The 20,196-nt window shown below is 38.4% G+C and overlaps 2 protein-coding genes across 2 annotated transcripts; both read right to left on the reverse strand.

Annotated features, from left to right (window-relative positions):
- Positions 1 to 375: 375 nt before the first annotated feature.
- On the reverse strand, positions 376 to 3,624 carry LOC110494232 (homeobox protein Hox-C11a). Its single transcript, XM_021569139.3, has 2 exons — positions 2,792 to 3,624; positions 376 to 1,509 (listed from the first exon to the last, which is right to left on the reverse strand). Exons 1-2 carry the CDS (start codon positions 3,492 to 3,494, stop codon positions 1,277 to 1,279), a joined length of 936 nt encoding a protein of 311 aa, XP_021424814.1. The 5' UTR covers positions 3,495 to 3,624; the 3' UTR covers positions 376 to 1,276.
- Positions 3,625 to 15,261: 11,637 nt separating this feature from the next.
- Positions 15,262 to 19,544, reverse strand: LOC110494233 (homeobox protein Hox-C12a-like). Its single transcript, XM_021569140.3, has 2 exons — positions 18,909 to 19,544; positions 15,262 to 17,823 (listed from the first exon to the last, which is right to left on the reverse strand). Exons 1-2 carry the CDS (start codon positions 19,501 to 19,503, stop codon positions 17,585 to 17,587), a joined length of 834 nt encoding a protein of 277 aa, XP_021424815.1. The 5' UTR covers positions 19,504 to 19,544; the 3' UTR covers positions 15,262 to 17,584.
- Positions 19,545 to 20,196: the final 652 nt, after the last annotated feature.

The raw sequence follows: 20,196 nt of genomic DNA on the forward strand, positions 1-20,196 counted from the left end.
GGAGTCTTGATTTGTATCAATTAGCCTAGATACCTAGTTCTGCGATAGAGCCTATACATATTTCCCGTTACTCTTCACATGAAATTTCAACGACTTGTCGGGGACATGCATAGGGTTTCACAACTTTTTATAGGCCGTTGTGACCAGTTTAAATAGCTTAGTATACTGTGCTAGTAAGGGCCTACTTAAGAAGTCACGTGGCAGGTAACATTACATTGCTCTTCTACAAGCGTTGAGGACTATAGCCCTACTGATAACTAAAACCCAAGCATTCTGTATGAATAGACAAATAGACTATAACGCATGTTCTTGGTGGATGATCTTTGAAATACAGACCCAGTGGAAATAATAACATAAACACTCTCAAATAATGGCTTGATTTAAGAATCACTATTCGTTTATTTTTGTTACATTATTTCACTCGATGCATATTTGCGACGACATCTCTTCATACTGCATAAACTCAAAATCGGCAAGCAAACGGCAAGCAATTAACAAAAAGCTCACTATAGAATCAAAGAGCTTGTAAGCCATAGAGTTTTTAAGTTATTTGTTTGAAATCTTTCAAAGATAGTAATTCGTTTGAGGGATCAAATTTGATAAACAAATGAAATTCATATATACAGTCAGTCATATTGTATAGTCTCTTAAAGGACATTATTCATTTGGGACCAATGATTCGTGTCCAAGTTCTTGGTTGCGGCAAAAATGTGTCTGTATCTGCAAGGTACCTATGAAGAATCTGTGCGGCTGTCCTCAAGTCGGTTCAGTTTGTAGCGAAATCATTTCACAAAGAAAGGATAATGTTGAAATGCAGAGGTAAAAGAGAGAAATGTCACTGGAAAGACAGCATTTCACAAGTGAATCGAAATAGGCTATATAATCAAACTAAATAAAAAATACTGAGAACTGTCGTACTTGCGATTATAATGTTTGACATATTTGGCTTAATGTGGCAAACGTGTGAATAAAAAATCTTTAATTGGCAAAAATGTTGTACACAAAAATGAAAATGTTACCTTAATTTCTCTGCTATTGTCAGAGATACAGTTCTCTGAGGTCTTGCTTTTTGCTGGTTCTTGTTATTGGTTCAACAAAACAAGGAAACATAAAAAAATATGAATAATTGCTTATCTTTCTTTTCAGTCCCAGCGTTTCCATGACCTAACACTTGTTATTAGCTGAAGTCGACTCTGGCTTTGTCCTCCAAAGGCAATTCAGTTTTAGAGGTGATAATATTAATGATTATTTCTCACCAAAGCTATCAGTTTAGAGTTCACAATAAGGGGTTGCCAGAAAAATACTGCAGGCGATCTCGGCTTAATTTCTTTTCTTTCATTCGGCGGTTCTGGAACCAGATTTTGACTTGACGGTCAGTGAGGTTTAGCATTCTGGAGAGCTGCAGCCGTTTCTCCTTGTTGATATAAACATTAAAGAAGAACTCTCTTTCCAGTTCTCGAATCTGGAACTTCGTGTAAGGACACCTCTTCTTCCTCGTGCGTGGTGTACCTTAGAGCAATATAAAACAAATACGCAGAAGAATGTAAGGTCAAATGTATCCAACATGTACACTTTAAGTAAAATAAGCATTTAGAGACTCGTTGAATCTTGTGGAGATTCAAAACGTAGGTTTGTTAAGTTTTATAAAACGTAAGTTTGCTAAACATGTACCCTTAAGTTTGCGCATACATTTTATTTCTCTGTATCCTTAAATACATCCCCCAGTGCCATCCCATTGTGACATGAATAACTTTTGATGCAAAAGTATAATCAGCCTTCTCCTCTATAAAACCTCTGACTAGTTTTCTAACGCTATTCACAAGACATTGCACTTTTACACCCTCACTACCTCATTATTTCCCTCTCTCAATACACTGCAAAAATGGCAATATATGCCTATCAAGGAACATATTTACTTTCATATTGCGATCATATCTATGGCAAATTAACACTGGATAGCTAGATAGGATAACCAATGGGTGGGATATTATTAAAGGCTAGAGACAAATTCTTCCACATGACACTATGCGGGCGCTTTGGCCTGCGAAGTGGGAACCACCGTTTCATAGTCTACGAATACATTTGAGATAATTATATCTATTTTGACCAACTTACCGATGCTCATTGGTTTATCACATGGACTATAACGAAGCAGAACGAGTTTGTTGGTGATTTACAGAATATCTCAACGCTTGAAATATTTAAATCACTGCTTAGTCTACAAACTGAAATACTAAGATAGCCTTTTTGAGAAGAGCATGGATCCCAAAGAAACTCAAACGTTATTATTATCACAACCAATATTTTCCGAACAATTTTACATAAACATTTACATAAAATCTCGATAAAACAGTTAACATCTGCTGTTATAGCGTAAAGCAACACGTCGACAGAAGCAACACAATATAATTTTTACTTTTATAGGAGGCTGCTGAGAAGGGAAACATCACAGGACGCCCAAAAGCAGTGTTCTGCCCAATTGCTTTTTACCCTCGACAGCCTGGCGAAACATGCCTTAAAAAGCCCAGCGCAAGTTCATGATCAAAGTTAGCATTTGTCACAATAGCGCGCTCTTAAAATTTCACAGACTCTGGGATAGCTGCTGCCTGTGTGTAACGTATCGTTTTTTGAAAGCGCTTTCCCATCGTAAAAATTATTCTTGCTGGAAGAAAGAGCTTTGTAGGTTATAATAAAATCCTTTGAATGCTTATAAAACTCCACATAAAATCTGACCGACAAAACACAGGGCTAGTCCCTTAACCTTTTTCCCATTTACAGCTTCGGTACCTACTCGAGTGGCTGGTTTTGCTGGCGCTGTCGTCTTTCGTGACCGATGAAGAGGCACAAGAACCCGAATTAGTGTTTTCCTCTTCATCTTCTGGGTCTTTCTCCGGGTCGGCGGCGCTGTGGAGGGCGGCAGGCGGTTGAGACGCTGAATCCAGTTTACTGGAGTCGCCCTTCTGAGAACAGTTCTCTTGCGAGCTGTTATCCGCCCCGCTGTGTGTGCTTTCGAAAAAGCGGTCAAAGCCCTGCGGAAGAACGTTGTTTTTCCCTACACCCGAGTAAAAGCCCGTGGAAGGGTGGTTGGAGCTTGGGTGGTGGTGGTGGTGATGGTGATGGCTGTAGACACTTTCGTTTTTCATCAGCATTTCTGTCATGGTGGACGATGGCGGAAGGCAGTCCCTGTGTACCAGTTCCTCCCCTGAGTAGCAGGATGCATAGTTTCCTCTATGGTGCCACTTACTTGAAGGCTCCAAACTGTAAGAAACGTCTCGAACCGGTTGCACTTGGGAGAGGTTCGTGGAGTAAGGGTAGGTGATTTGCCGAGAAGGGGCCTGTGGCAGGAAGGAAGAGACGGCAGAAAATTCGGGGACATAATAGGTGCAGCTGGGGAGGTAAAGGTTGGACCCACAGCTTGCTCTGTCGCCGAACTCAGAAGTCCTGTCTTTTCGCGTCTGTGAGCAGAAGTTTCCCAGATTAACCGAGTTAAACATCGTTCTTCCCGTTCTCGTGCACTATAGATAGATTTTTTGGATTGAACTGCAGAAGGAGAACATTTGGGAAGGCGAGATGACGCGCTATCCATCTAAGTCACCCCAAGACACGTGATCGAAAGTAGATATTGTCATATATCAATTTGAAACACTTACATGCGTAGGAGTGGTTCACTTTGGTAAGATATAGGAGGTTCAAACGATTGGTTTTCCAACACCGCATGAGCATTATAAAAATCTATATCAGGTATCTTAGCTACGTAGCCTATAACCATGTAATCAAAATATGAATACCTTATAGCACATGCGCAATGCAATATAGCATATAACCCTGACAGGTATGCTAAGGGTTTTTATTGATAATAATAATTAATAATAATTCAAATTATTATTATTGTTATTATTATTATTATTAGTAGTAGTAGTAGTAGAGGTAGTAGTAATAGTAGTAGTAGTAGTAGTAGTATTGGGCCATGCAAATGTGGCTACTATAGCCTATATCTTGATAGTTACTAGGCTACTACTACTACTACTACTACTACTAGTAGCCTATAAAAGTTATTTTGCAAACCTTCACTAAATTTCGACCAAATGAGATTGCAGTGTTTGAGATTTTCACCCATTTTCCCAATGTATTTTCCTAGCAATGAAAAGCCTCTTTTAATCCATTATCCCAAAAACCCTTGAAGTGCAAATTGAACATATTCTATAAACTCTTGAATTATTACAAATACGTTATAATAAGACATACAATTTATTCCAGTCTTCTTTAGTGAATGAAAATGCATGAAGGCCCAATTTAAATATAACCTGAGATTTCAGGACATAGAAGATAGTTAAAATATTCATTATCATACGGTTTAGTTCCTCGTGAAAGTATTATAAGTTATGAATTGCAAGTAAACCTGTTGTAATAACTGGTATAAAGATCTCGTTAAGGGACCCAATTTTAACGCAGTTCATTGCTCTATCCCCAGCACCAAGATCACTCAAAGAAAGAAACTAATATACATTATTATTATTATTATTATTTTTACATATATGGCTGCAACACAGCCCAGTGTTTGGCGACGTGGAAACTAGGAATTCAGAGAGAAAAAACACAGCTTTCGATTTTATAACCTGTGTGTGCGCGCGCGTGTGTGTGCCCCCATGCTTGCCCCTGCATGATTATGTTTAGACATTAGCCCGGTTTCACATATATTTTCTTCCCTGCATTTTTGCATCAACGAGAATCCGCGATGACCATTCCATAATACCAAGACATAAGACATGCCAGTCCTACCAAAACCAAATGGTTTCATTGAATTTTCCGAAAGGAAAAGGGCCAAGTGTACAAAACATATATTTCAGAGTTATGCTGTGGACTAATAAATAGTGCATAGTTTGAGATTCATGCAGGAACATGTTCATGACCTCGGTCCGTTCCATTGGAATTCAAATCATTTCGTGTTTTGAAATTATATTAATTGTAATCGGAGAATTGACCAAGACCTTGGTCCTACTCTCCTAGACTTTACTCAAATAGTTGAGGTCTGCATCACTTTCTAAATGTGGTGGCTGTTTTTTGGGGGGGGCAGTTTGTTCAAAAGCCCAAATTTCAACAGAATTAAGGTCGAGGCACAAGACGCCTGCAATCAAGTACAAAGAAACCAGACAGCTTTCCAGACACAGCACTTGAATTTGACCACCAAAATCCTGTAAGCAACCACCATAAAAGGCCGAATAGCTGCAGTAAACAGACTTTTCTTCACCTCTTTGGCAACTAGGCTTTTGTTAAAAGGAGCGAAGTTTACATACAATTGTGCCATTTTAATTCCTTACATTTAGACCACTAACACAACATGTGGCATATCCGAAACAGACATTTACAAGAAGACTACATCATTGTGTTTACTGTGTTAAATATATCATAGGCTCATTGCATGCCATTCCAAAGCTGTTGAACTTCAAGAAAAGAAAGGTGAGGTGTGCACACTATAATTTAATTGAGTGTAATGTTAGTCATAGTGTTAGCTTTTAAAGATTTCTGTATATCTCTTGTCAAATTCAGCAAAAGATTAGATTGAATGTCGGCACAGAAACTGCACCCGGAGAGCAGTAGAACTAATAAACAAATAGCCTGCCATAAAAATGGTATCCTCTTCCTGGGACCGTCGGCCGTGTATGACCATTAAATGCTCTCTTCCATGCTGCAGGGATGCCAAGTGCACTATTCAGTGTTCATTTGAACATACTGGCTATATACTGTTTATTTTAGGCACAATACAGATCCTTTCTATAGTCGCTTACATGTAGCCTATAGCATCTGAATGTGAGTGATATTGCTTTCATGAAGGCTGACAGAATGTAACGATTGCGTATGCATGCACTTGAAGAGCTATGGCTAGGTTGGCGCAAGTCTGCTCGCAATAGGACCCTGCACATAAAACAATCTAGGTATTAGTTCGATTTGAAAATAGATTTTTGTCCTATACAGTTCTGCTGAGTTTGGTATTTCCTAAGACTGCATCCGACGGTTTAATATTGTGCATAGGAAATATAATATTTATGCGGGTAGCCTAATATCCCCAAAAGTGCCAATGGTCTCTTGCGTCTTGAGACTTGAATGAAAGCGGTGTTGTAAATATTTGCCATTCTCTGCTTGAAAACATCACTGTTCGGGAGAAGACTTTACGACATGTGTTTGACTGCGGAATCCTGGCAACGCATCGCCACCCCTTATAGTAATCCAACAAGACTACTGACCTATTTTTAATCCAAAGAGAAATCATGAAAATAGAGACCAAACGGAGACCAGGATAGGCGAAATGTTCTCTCAAGACAGTGGTCAAGTTAGCTCCGTGAATGTCTATACCCTCAAAAAATAGAGCAGAAACAATCGCTCAATGTGGCAAGCGTGTGAAATAATATTATTGTCCCCTCATGGCCTAGATCATTTTAATTGGATGTAAGCCAACCTATTAAATCCGGTTGTATGAGCTGTGAACAGTTTCAAGCATCGACAAAAAAAGGCCATGGTTACACCGAGGTCCTGGCTGCAGCAACGAGCCGCAGCAACTGAGAATGGCAAGCAGGTTTTAACACATATGCCCTTAGGTGAAAATATCAGGAGTTCATTGTGCAGTAAGCACACAACCTTACGCATTTCATTGTGCAAGTTTTGTTTTGCAAACCACTAAAGTGGGAAAGTGGATTTATCAATAAATAACCTAATTAAAATACAACGACTGCAGGTGAGTTAGGTATAGGCTATAACTTACTTTTTGGTAAGTCAGTTTCAGGATATAGCATTTTGAAAGGTTGAAGGTTACATTAAGCTACTATTCATTAGAAATAAATAGCTTCTAAATATGCTAACAAATATCACGTGCTAGCCAATTTATTGTGGAAATTAGCCATACTATAAACGATACTATAACTTGCCTATACCATATAGCTTAACACAATAATAAACCATGAATAAAACACTTAACGATAAAGTTCGTAACGTTAAATGTGTTGATTTTGCCGTCTTGTTTTGGGGATAATTTGTGGCGAGGGTAGCCTACCTCATGGATATAACAAACCCAAATGTGCTATGAAAAAATATTTTGGAGGGTTAGCTGAGGTGTGGTCTAGCCCAGCGTTGACAGAACACGCTCCTCGAACAAGCTATATTTGCTTTATGCTTATGTGTGGGAAATGAAAACCAAAACTGCAACAGCATACATTCCACAAACAATTTTGAGGGCATTTAAAATGCTAATTTCATATAGTAAAGTTTTTTTTTCATTTCTTGTTTTTAATCATGGCTGCCATCTGTCACTTACAATAGGGCCTAATGTAGCCTACAAACCCAGTGAAGTGGTTGGATTGCTCGTGTTGAGGACTATTTTCTCCACGTGTGTGGTAGAGTCGTGTGTAGGCATATAGAGTCGAATTTATAGTGTCATTTCACTTTGTGCACTTTTGCATTATATGAAGAAGACAAAATATTACAGGCTACACTTTTACCGATGCATTTGCGAGATTTGTCTGTAATTTGTGGGGTGAATCTGCACGACTCGCGTGGACAGCCTAGGCAAAAAAAATAAGGAAACAATTAAGAAAACCTTCTGCACAGTAATCGGTTTCCAGGTGCTGACAGGAACAGCTAGTATCCACGAACACTGAAAACGTTATAACTATACTCAACGTTATAACTAAACTCGCCTTTCTTTTCGAGTGTGGGATTTGTACACTTGTTTTTAAAAATAAAATTGGAAGCTGGTTTATAGTCGTTACCAAATACTAATTTGAATCCCAAACATGCAAAAAAAAAGCAACAACAAGTTAATATTATCAAGCTGTGGTTCATTTCGTTACCTGTCTGAAATAGGATGCATACAAACTGATGAATACATTTTGAGTAGGCACATCTTATTTCGTTAAAAAAGACACCTCAGAACATTACAAATACTTGGATAAAGTGGGTCCATTGAGTGATGACACTGTTCGAGGAAGCTATGATATAGGCTTATCAAATGTTGACGATTATAAAACCAATCCATATCTGTAAACTGATAGATTATCAAAATAACAATTGGAGCAGGAACAAACCGAATTTGGGCAACGTGTTCAATTCCAATATAGCCTATTTTTGGAAAAGGTTAGTATTTGGAAAGGGTTAAACATTCATTCAAGTGTCACGATTTCGTTTGCACATCCATGTACGGGAATAAATGCAACATGTCTGTGCGGTAATGAGAATGAATCAACTCGTCAAAAACTCTAATCGTAGCTAGTTCTACATTATTTCATCAACAAATCATCAACGTGATAAGGTCACATCAAAGTTGAAAACTAATTAGAGGATTAAAAATTAATCGACTAGCACAATACACATGTTGCCTTGTTTCAAAACAAAATACAACCAGGCAGGTCACCCATGATACAAGTCAGTATTAATGTCAATCCATTTTGGAGGACGTCGGGAGATGACGTGGAAACCGGCCACTAGAGGCAACAGTGAGCGCTGTTACCTTCAAGTAGGCTTTGGTTTTGCCAGGGCTTCGTGGATGGTAAAAAGGTTGCATGTTCGAATCCAGAGATAGATATTTTTGTTTTAACTTATCCTTGGATTAATACAGAGAAGTAATCACACTTTGGAACAACTTCGAAATGTGATTTTTGAGAAACGTGGATGAAGGTCTAATTCTGACGTAAGACTATGAGAGCTTAGGCCAGGCCATACAATGCCATGCAGTTTAGGCCAATGACACAACAAACACATATTGATCAAATTGGATATAAAACTGACATCCAGTGGAAAGCACAGCGCATCAAAACAACAAACTAGATAACCACCTAATATAAAAGTACTATACACTTTTATATTATACGGCACTATACTACGACTGAACAAAAAAAACAAAAATTCGTAAATGAGCCAAAAATAATAAACTGGTATAACCTAGATGTGCCATGTGCCCTGGAGCTCTCAAACGCAATATGAGCATACAAGTAAGCGATGGTTACACCAATTCAGGTAATGAGTTGAGATTCAACTGGAAATTGTCAAATATTAGGGCTATGAGGCCTCAGTTGGTTGGAACAGGGTATCTGCAACACCAGGATTGTGTAAACTATATTTGATTCCCGCATTGGAAACATACGAATGGATATTCAGTACATCGCTTTGGACAAATGCATATACATCATACATGCATATACACATATTTACATATATACATATTTTTTGAAGGATGGTTTCCATAAAATCATTTAATTTACTGAACTGCCTGAGTGGAACTGGAATTGGCCCCAAATCGTGTTTATTTTTTGGTCCAATATTTGATGGCAGACGTCATGTAAGCTTACGAATTGAGTATTATTCGTCACATATTTGTGTGGTGTTCAGATGATAAGCCATGTGGTCGATATCCCACGATCAGCAATGTCTCCATTTTGCATGGCATACCCTCAAATCAACTGATAGAATATCAACCAGAGGTTTCAATGGGTACCAATGCATGACTTCGGATGACCACAAGCAGGCCTTCACGGTAATTCAGGTGATCCATTATTTACTTGGATAGGGTTTATAAAATCACCTGCTACTATTCTGAAAATAATCAACGTGTGAATTTCTTCAAAAAAAGATGCAAATTTGCGTTGCTCAGATTATGCCTGCTACTAGGCTAGTGTATCTACAATCGTAGGCTATTTTATCCTCTAAACTGGGATCAAATTGCTTATAGCCTAGGTCAAAAATCACGACATGTCCAAAATACCCAATGAACTTTAGCTGATCTGAGACATTTGGCATTTGACTATCTGAGATCAGACAAAAAACGCAGTAAAACTTTTTTCTTAAGTATCTGAATGGTAAAGTAGATTTATGAGAAAGGAAATAGAATCTGTATTTTCTTACCAAATATCCGTCTTTGTTTCCTACAGGATTCGGTAGCGCATAAGCATTGGGCCCCTAATTAAGCCTCTCTCTTTATGACGTTTAATTTCCTCTCCAACTCTAGACACTGCTCCCTTCAGATCTAGCGGAGACTGCCGCTTTTGAAGTTGGCATCCCGATCACATTGGATATATTACACCTCCTATTCTTATTGAGAAACAATTTATTCTCTCAAAAACGCGCCCTAGAACCTTTCCTCTCCTGTCCCTCTCTATCCACCTAAGTTGTAAGTCTTACTTTACACTCAACGAGAAATGTATTATAAAATACAACCACTATACGACTTATAGGAGCAGTTTTCCCCCTCTTTTTTACCGGTCATTCTTGCCCTTTTCCCAAAACATTGACGATGGACAATGGAGCCCCATATAAGGAGCTTACTAACTTGACCTTCAATTTGTCGGGGGGTTTCCGCCCACATAGACCGCAGGAAAAACACGAACAATGTGCCACACCGTCCGCAAGCGCAGCTGTGTGGAAATCTTTAACATCAAAACAATGCACAGCCATATGTATGGCGCACTCATGTGGAAAGTTTTAAAAGTTTCTCAGATTTACGCCTCTGAATTCGTTTTTGGCATGTAGTAGGTAGATATAGGCCTATAGCCTAATGGCAAATATGACGAAGGATTATGTCGCAAAGCTAAGCCATGAGCCCCACAAGCACACGGAACAACCGACAGTAACTTTATTTGGCAAATAGGCTTCTAATAAAATGCAAATAAGATTCCACATCAAGTGACAGTAGTTACTCAAAAAAACTCAGGTGATGGGTTTTAGTTCATCAAGACATTATAGACATTAACTATAGGCAATTTAATAGCAGGTCTATTTTGAATGTAAAAATAGACATAAGGTGTGCGTAAAACCTATCTGATAAACGTGCGTAAAAGTCCAAATTCTCAGCGTGCCTAAAGGTCGATATTCTATGAGGAGATGCACATGATATGGGATGTCTAAACAGCGATATCGCAAAAAAGATTAGAGAAAGGTCGTGCGTAAAACCTACTTTAAATCTGAACATATCAAACATACCAACATAGACATATACTATTTAATAATAATAACAACATACCTACTTTGAATTTAAGAATAGAGAAATGGTGCTCGTTACACATAGGCCTTTCAGATAAGCTTGCAATATAGTAAAAAAAATGGACAAAAGGTGTGTATAAAACCTTTTTTTATCTTAGCTTAAATTGTTTAATATAGTTGAATCTATGCCGAACCAATGCGCGGTTGGTCTTACTGAAATGAATGCACCGTGGTTTAGGCGTAGGCCTTATATTGGACGATGTATTTAGAAAAATCTTTGGAAAAATCTAAGCAAAATCTGAATGAAAACTACCTAAAAGAACGAGGATGTCAAACAAAGCACGCAAATTAAATGAAAACCCATTTTTAAAGAATAGGTCCAATCTTAATTTGGCATAGGCAACCTTTTAGTTTTACTATGCTCCCATATTATATTGGGGTGTAGACATTCACATGCCTATTCTAATTCAGTTGTTGTTTGCATTTTATCTGTGAAAATACAAATAAAAACAGTTAAGAAATAGGTCTAGGCCACCTCAGAAAATTAGAAAATGTAAATTCCTTCCATTGTTTGTTTTCATTGTGTTTAAGCACTTTTTCCATCTTCATTGCAAAATGACAACGCCCATATGGGTGATGAAACAAAAACCGCAAAAAATGCTTGCATCAGTTCATTTGTTGTCACTGCAAAAGGTGGGATAACACCTGCGCGTGAGGTTTGGACATGTGTAATCCAATATCATGTCAGATTCGTGGTTCAGATATCACTGTCTGATATATTGTTCACAAAGCCACATTTTGAGATCTATTGGTTGCTCGAAAGAGAGTTGTGTTTCCATGTCTGTATATAAGCAGCACATGCACCAAATATGACCTCGACACTGAGTTACCGACTTTAGTGGTGAAAATCTGAAGACTTTAGCTATGTAGGCTACAACTTCATGGTTTGACACAGACACTCGTTAAATATTGATATGACAACAAAAGACACAGTGAATTCGCCAGGCTAAATCGTGACCTATCATCTTTCTCTTAATTGTATTTTTTACATGCACGCACTCTCTCTCTCTCTCTTTCTATATCTCTCTCTCACACACACTCAGACACAAACAAACAATGGTGTCTGAACTTGGCAAATGGCTTTGGAAGTGAAAAGCAAATGGTGGGAAATGCGTAAGAATGAAGACAACTTCTTCTTTAAAAATACCACGTATCAATAAATGTACATTATTTCAAGCAATACAAAGGCACATGGATCTATAATCAGTCCTTGTTTTTCATAAAAATTTAAAGATTAGGCTATTTTTCATTAATTAAACTATTGTGTTTAATTAGCAACTAAAATGTTTGTATAGCCTACTGAATATAGCAAACATTATTGGCATAAACATTGTATTTCTCTTACTTGTACTGTTTGTATTATGTCGGGTATTTTTTTATTTTCTCAAATACTTTTTATTAGCATGTAGCATGGATAACGACTACACACAATCCGTCGAACAATAATTTCATAAATAGCCTATTAAACAGTCGTTATTATCGGTTGGGAAATTATACTACAGCAACGTTAACAGCAACAACAACAAAAAACTAAACGCATTTTCTTAAAATTAACGTAGCCTATGCCATTTGCAGTTTCATTTTTTTCACTTTTTCATTTAACCAGGCAAGTCAGATAAGAACAAATTCTTATTTACAATGACGGCCTTTCATCCTGAAATGTCAGACGTTTGATAATTCTAAATACTAGTTAGTGATCAGGCCAATACTGAAGCACGCAAATGTTAAGTCTCTAAAACGGACATGGTTTATATTCACTTATTGTAGAACTAGGCTATCTATGTATTTTCTCTTGTTAATTTGTCCATCCCTAGACCATGGTCTGTTTAATATGTTAGGCTTACGTTTCACCCAATCAGTCAATTCTAACATTAACGTGGAAAATATCAGAAATAAGCTTGGAATAGATTGCATTTCCTAACTACGAAGTTAATGTGACATTCCTTTCATAAACGGTCACAAAAAATATCATACAAATCAGTTAAAATCAACCGAAACTATGGGAAAAAAGTGATGCATTTCTCACTCATGTCATAGTTAATAAGAAGAATATCCTGAGCATGCAAAGACGGAAATGACATGCACTTAGTGTCCCTCATGCTCTTTGTCGCTGTGTGTGTGTGTGTGTGTGTGTGTGTGTGTGTGTGTGTGTGAGAGAGATTTTGAGTACACGATTACGCACGACGTTTTTAAAGACTATTGGGTTTCTCTGTCCTATTTTTTGTAAATATATCTCATGATAGTTTAAGACAGTAGGCTCAACTCAAAAACTGATTGAGTATTCGTTTTAGGACAGTGGATACGCAGACTGAACCTATAAACACAACAGAAACGTTCACAAATAGTTTCTTCAGACCAATTTTCAGAATAGGTCCTTTAGCATGTGACGCAATGGTGCGTAGCGCAGAGACACACACAGTAGGCTATTTATTATTCCCTTTCTCCCTAGCCCGTCTCCCTCCACAGAGGGAGGCTTTGGTCCCACATTCAAGGTCTGCATCAACGCCGTACACAGCTCTGACCTTTGATCCCCACAGACAAGTTGCCATAAAAGAGCCTGGAGACCGTCTCAAAGTCAAAACTATCTGTTGGTTATCCAATATGATATCTGTCATACATTTACGTCTGCGTTCTCTATACATGATACATTTAGCAGATCCACTTGGACGTAGAAGATGCAAAAGGGAGGTTAATACAAACTCATTTGATGGAAATGTGAAAAGACGCATTCAGTGTCTCAGTGCGTATAGGGGGATATAGCAATATGTTATAGGATTTCTGCATTTGTAATGAGATTAAGATATTGGTGCTTGAATACTTGAGGAATTGTAACCCTGAGAATAAATCTAAATTCCACACGACTTGTTTGACGGCAGGAACAGGAGACTATACCGTGCAGTCACACCTAGCTCTGAATAAAGAGTAATTCCTGCCATTTGTACCACTTGTGCGCCCTGCTAAACATGCATGGCTAAAACTAGTGCATTTGACCTTGACGTGATAGATAGGCTTGTGTTCGGTCAGAGCTAGCGCTATAGCCTACCGAATTGTTTTGCAAGGTCACTGCAGTCTATTTCCCGTTTCTTTTTTGGAGACATCAAAATATGTCGGTTCGATTTGAACAACCGCTCACCATGAAATCAAAACATTTAACTACATCTCAAAAAGGCTTTTAACTAAATATGTTTGTAGAACGCAAATATGGTCAAAACCTTCGGGAAATGTTTATATTCTATTATTTGCCAAATTAATGAAAAGCCTATTGATGGCCTTTCGCCTACTCGATGACCTGACCTGAGAAGAATTGTAAGCATACATTACTAAAGTCAAACGAGGTTGAAATAAATACTAGAATATACTTTTTGCTAAACCCGATGTCAAGGTGAATATATCTGTGATCAGAGGTAAGCCTATGTGTGAATGTGGAAATCTGAATGCATTTCTATAAATAAAGTTTTAAGTAAACTGAAGTTCAGTGCGAGAAATCCAGTTGCGTAAAAGCATGAACATTCTGAACACAAAGTGATGGTGGCTTTGAATGTTTCTGGCCTCCGGAACTGTAACAGCTCAATTCAATGGGTCTAAACCTATAACCACCGCGCTGAGAAACCAATGTTTTCACAACTTAAAGTTCCTATCATAAAAGTCTATGTATTTAGCAACGTGTATACATACACACATGGTTGGAGTTAAATTAGGCCTACAGATTAAAGAGCAAAGCAAAACAAAGGCATCCCTCCTAAAAATATGGCCATATTGTAATTTCCAATCATCGGCCCATATCACTGACCCATATTGTTATGTGGTGGTGGAAGCAGCGGAAAAGTGTTTCATTGTTAATATATTATTTTATTGCATCCTCTTCGCAACCTTGTAAAAGCGTAGCTTGCGATGGCCAACTTGACCAAAAAAGGAAATATAACTGGATTTATTGTTAGCATTTCTTGTACTACTATACCTTATAAAATGATTTGCTTGAAATGTGAGGCTGAGAATCAAAAAAGGCACCAGGCTACTTCTGTGAGTTTGCCTCGGGTATCTAAGTTGAATTCTTCTGCATTATTTTGTTAGTTGTGAGGATTAACAGAATGGCGTGTGCTCTAGGCTTACATGCGCTCTGCAGTTAGACCTACATGCACACCACAACGTCTGCAACCCCTCCACTGTTGCCATATTGATGCTACTCATAACCCCAACTAAATAATACCAATGAGTATAATGACACCAACAATATGATAATGATATAAAAGTTAACATATTTTAATAGACATAGTAAACCGTACACATATGAAACATTCATGTAATTCATATTGGTATAGGCACATTTATTCTATAAAGTGGATATAGATGTTACATAACACAGACAAAACGAAAATCTATCATATTGCTCATTCTAAAATGCAGTTATTGTAAACATTCTTATTTTACAATATAGCATACGTGAGTTGGTTTCATTGAGACAAAAGGGGAACATATTGAATAACACTGGAGAGATGATAGAGAGGGAAACAGAGCAGCACAAGCCATTCAGGACAATTATATTTTCATGAACAAAATTCCTAGGGGAGAATTTATTCCCAATTATTTACAAACACTGTCACGTTGACAATAATACAGCTACTGACTATAGGTACTACTTTTGATAACATTAAAATCTACTTATAGCTTTCATTATGAAAATTATTATAACGGTAATAGAAAATATATAACAGACAACAAGCAATAATCATCAATGCATAGAAGGTAAGTGAGTTTCAGTATTTGGTGTTGGAACGGATGAGCCCAAATAATATTGAATGAATCCTTTTGACCACTTTCTAGGCCTTTTTTCACATGTCACAATGGATATGCTATACAAGCCTTGAGGAATTTGGCCTACTTCTCAAAACATGTATTAGCCTTTTTTGTATTAACTTTCAGTACAATAGAGTAAAACTGATTGCAATTCCCAGATTCATTGCTCTCATTCCTGCCCTTGTAGGGCTAGGGGACGCACTTAAATCAGAACACGTTCACCTACTCCATGATAACTGCTCAGTTATTTATACAGGTTTAAAGAGGGATCCGAGTGTTTACGAAAAAGATATTGGTCTCCATAAGCCCCCAATTATTATTGCAGTAAACAGATCGCAGTCCATAAATAGTCATGACGGTACATAGGCTATTACTTTGCACCCAAGCGACAAGAGAATCCGCGGATCATTCAGCACAGAAATAGCAGCATGTACACTTGCCCACCCCTCCCCAAAACAAACTCAAATAGCTTATCGCAATCCCCCCACTAGCCTTTAAGACCGCAACTCGGAATCTTTGTGTGTGTGTGTGTGTGTGTGTTTTAGCGGGATGAGAAATGTAATAGCAGATAATCGACTTTTGTAAATCAAAGTGTTGTAATTTACAAACAATATCGAAATGCACTCATGAAAATGGCTCTAGAATGGATGGCTCTGACAGACGCAGTAGGCTGTATGGCCAGTTGTTGTCCTTGACCGTGGCCATGCACGTCTCCTAGAGCACATGATTGATTGAAAATGAATAACGTAGGCTTTTAATTGCATGCCCCAAAACCATCTTAAGATCCACTGAGATAAAAAAACAAATAAAAAAATGGTTGAATATGCCAAAGCCCAAGTTCAACCTTCCATGAACGTTGTAACACTTGTTTTAGGAGTTCTGGGGTCGATCATGTCATGACTTATTTAATACTGGTGAAATGTAGATTGGATGTAAACCATTATGGGCCATAGCCATATTGATGCACCGTGCCTACATAGAAGTAGCTAAGTGAACTCAAACTTATGAAACATAACTTGGGTCAGTTCAATCTTATTTCCACTCATGAGACTAAAAAGGTTTATAAATACATGCTATGCATTCGTAAATTTGATTGAGTTATTCTTTAATATTGAATATCCATTAGTATGGATTCCGTAACTTTCCATTAGCTTCATATTCTCAACAAGCAGGCATATGCTTATTACTGAAATTGTTCATATCTTAAATCAAATCAATTTGTAAAAATCCGATATATATATAATTTGATTAGTTAAATATGTTTGAAATGATTGTACCGAATGAGTCACAAGTGTTAGTGCATTGGTAAAAGGATGGGAAACTAAATAGCCAAAGAAATCTTTGAAAAAAGTTACAAATACCAAATTATATTTTCCCAAATAATGTTAATTGAAACTTTGTGTTGCTTTAGACTGCACTGTGCCTGCCTTTCATTCCTGGGCGCTGACTATTTCGAATGTTCCATATCAAAGAACATATAATATAGGGAAGCTCTTGCACTGTCACTACTTGTATTGATAAACGTTTTATGCGATATAAGGTCAGATAAAGATATTATTTGGTCTCTTGATTTGTTTTTCGAGATAGATGTAGTGATAACTCAGATGAGGTCGTTTTGTTTCAGAAAATATCATTCTTCTAAAGGACGTGAGACGTCATACTGTGCATGCTATAGGCCATCGAATTTGATTACACCAAAATAATCAACAGTATGTTTCATAGAGAATACAGCCTGCCTATATTCCCCTTTAAAATATATCTCTCCCTCTTAGAAGAAGGACAAGGCCTGCTCCCTAAGCATCAATCTCTTCTTCTTCATCCGCCGGTTCTGGAACCATATCTTAACCTGTTGGTCGCTGAGGTTCAGGCGGTCAGAGAGTTCCCTCCGCCGCTGTCTGGTGATGAACTCATTGAGCATGAACTCGCCTTCCAGCTCCGCCAGCTGGAGTTTGGAGTAGGGTTTACGTTTCTTTCGGGTTCGGGTGTGCATTGGGTACCACGGGGCGCCTGGAGAGAGGGAGAAGTGGATGGGTGAGCATGGGCTGAGGCTCTATAGCAGGGCTCTCCAAACCGGTTCCCGGAGCGCAACTGTCCTGTAGGTTTTCACTCAAACCCTAATCTGGCACACCTGATTCTAATAATTAGCTGCTTCATAAACGGAACCAGGTTAGATACAACTGGGTTTGGAGTGAAAACCTACAGGAGGGTAGCTATATAACTTAGCATGCATCGCCAAGTTAAGGTAAAAATCCTGCGCTGCACCAATGGGTTGGTTCTACAGAGCTGATTACCCGTTTTTCAAAGCACAAACGTATTTTGAACGACATTGTCACTAAAGTAAGCTGTTCTTGACCCAGTCGTATAGCAGACCAATTACCAACATGTAAATTGCAGATTAGAATATGGACACAAACAAATTAGCTACGTTCTACAAGTAGGTCTACTGTTTATCAATTTAGAAGTTCACTAAATAATGTGTGGGACGACAGGGGGACAGATCACATCTTTCTTGTAATTTGATTGTGGAGAGACACTAGCTATAATTCACAATACTCTGTGTCACACAAGGTTTACAGTGGCAGTTATGGTCGCCAATCTCTCTCGAGCCTGCAAGCATATGAAATTGCCAAAAGGCATGCAAACGAAAGTTCTTGTGAATAACATTTATTGTTTCGATGTATGATTTTGTTAAAATTTTGGTGCAATTATCAACAAACTCTCAAAAAACATGAGTCTGTATTTGCAGACTTTATCCTGAAATTCCATAGGTTGAAATGGTTCAAAATCAAATACTGTTGTCTCGTATTATTATTTTATTTTATTTTTTCACAAACAATATCTAGTTTTTATGGTGCTGTAAGGGTTTCCTGGTGTGTAAAGGCTGAGTGTAAACGAACATATGAACCCTTTCTTGAATGCTTCCCCTAGCGGCGCTCACCCCAACATGCAAGCCTCGTGTCAATTCAGCATCCTAATCATTTATATAGACAAATAAAGAAATACGATTTTAATGGAAAAACAAGCGTATAACATTCCATTGTTAACATCAAATAAAAGGCAATATATTGTCGTATATAAATAAATACCCTCACCTCCGCCCGCTGCTGTGCTTGGTGCGTGATTGCCAGGGGATGTCAACGCCTGAGCGATGCCTGTAGAGGCTTTGCTCCCTTCATTGAGCAGCGATGAACTGGAGTCAGATTCTAGGGATTGACAGGATAGCGGATCTTGGGTCAACTGCTCCACGCCATAGTCGTACTTGGAATATGTACCGTTGTTGCCAATCCCGTTGTGCAGTCCATGCTCCGTCGTTATGGAGGAAGAGGAGTCTCCTCTTGCCCTCTCTTCACGTTTGAGGTTCGCGCTTTCAGCGCAGGGTTCCCTGTTTCCGCCACCGTTGCTGTAAAAACATTTGCCTTCATCTTGCCTGGTGATTTCGCATGCACGGTTGAAAGAGGGGTTAATGGACATGGCACTGCTAAAGTAGGGTTGAGGATATCCATTGCACGGCTCCGACGCGGTCCAAGGAAGGGAGCATACATTGTCCCTTCTTGGGTAGGAGAGAGAGGGTAGACCCGCCAGTTGTCCCCCGGACGCTCTAAAATTGGGGAGGTAAAATGTGTCTCCCGTGTGGATGTTTACCAACGGTCCCACAAACCCGGGATTAAGAAGATTATGCTCGCCCATTTCGGCGGGCCCGACCAAGAGCTTCTAGTTTATAGTAATCTGACATTTAACATAGTTAAACCGAGCGGCGGGCCTGATTGGTCGAACTAGTGTCACATGTCCCCACCAATTTGCCTTACAGAAGGTACCACCCACTATGTCCATGTCTGACCAAACAAAACATTAGCTTCTGTATTACGGGTTTTATATGCTTTTTAAAATACTTATAAACATTTTATGCAAAAGGAAATCTGGGTTGTGTTTTCTCCTTATTGCTTGTGCTTCAAAATACTCTACTCTTTCATTTTTAAGTGATACCCCAATCCATTAATATTACAGGCCATCTTGATCTCAGTAAAGTTTTCCCAGCGCTTGCTTTTTCTTTTTAATATGTCATTTAACAGTTACAAGGCAGCTGCAAAAATGTCTGTACGTGTTCTATTGTTTCCGACGCACAAAAAAAATCTACAATTGTTGGGTGTGCTTGTCCGAGTTTATTTTAGAGCAAATTACAGATGAATCGAGTGTCATATAAAGCTGTGATGCTCCACTTTACGGGCCTGTTTTAAGGAACGACTGATGCCCACAGCCTCACTCCTCTCGTATTTACAGTAACGGGGTCAGTAGGTTGAAACCGTTGGCTCAGTAAAACATAAGACGATCTGCAATAAGGTTATTTTAAGAGCGTATATTTCAACTGATACTCGTGCTTCT

The sequence above is a fragment of the Oncorhynchus mykiss genome, chromosome 17 (genome assembly GCF_057628025.1).
Source record: "Oncorhynchus mykiss isolate SJ-2025 chromosome 17, ASM5762802v1, whole genome shotgun sequence".
Classification (NCBI taxonomy): Eukaryota; Metazoa; Chordata; class Actinopteri; order Salmoniformes; family Salmonidae; genus Oncorhynchus; species Oncorhynchus mykiss.

Bases quoted from the DNA above. Each gene is read 5' to 3' on its own strand.
- LOC110494232 (XM_021569139.3), bottom strand. From the start codon at position 3,494: ATGTTTAACTCGGTTAATCTGGGAAACTTCTGCTCACAGACGCGAAAA. The intron at 1,510-2,791 runs GTAGGTACCGAA...TATTGCTCTAAG, and splicing joins CAGCAAAACCAGCCACTCGA to GTACACCACGCACGAGGAAG.
- LOC110494233 (XM_021569140.3), bottom strand. From the start codon at position 19,503: ATGGGCGAGCATAATCTTCTTAATCCCGGGTTTGTGGGACCGTTGGTA. The intron at 17,824-18,908 runs GTGAGGGTATTT...CCCTCTCTCCAG, and splicing joins AAGCACAGCAGCGGGCGGAG to GCGCCCCGTGGTACCCAATG.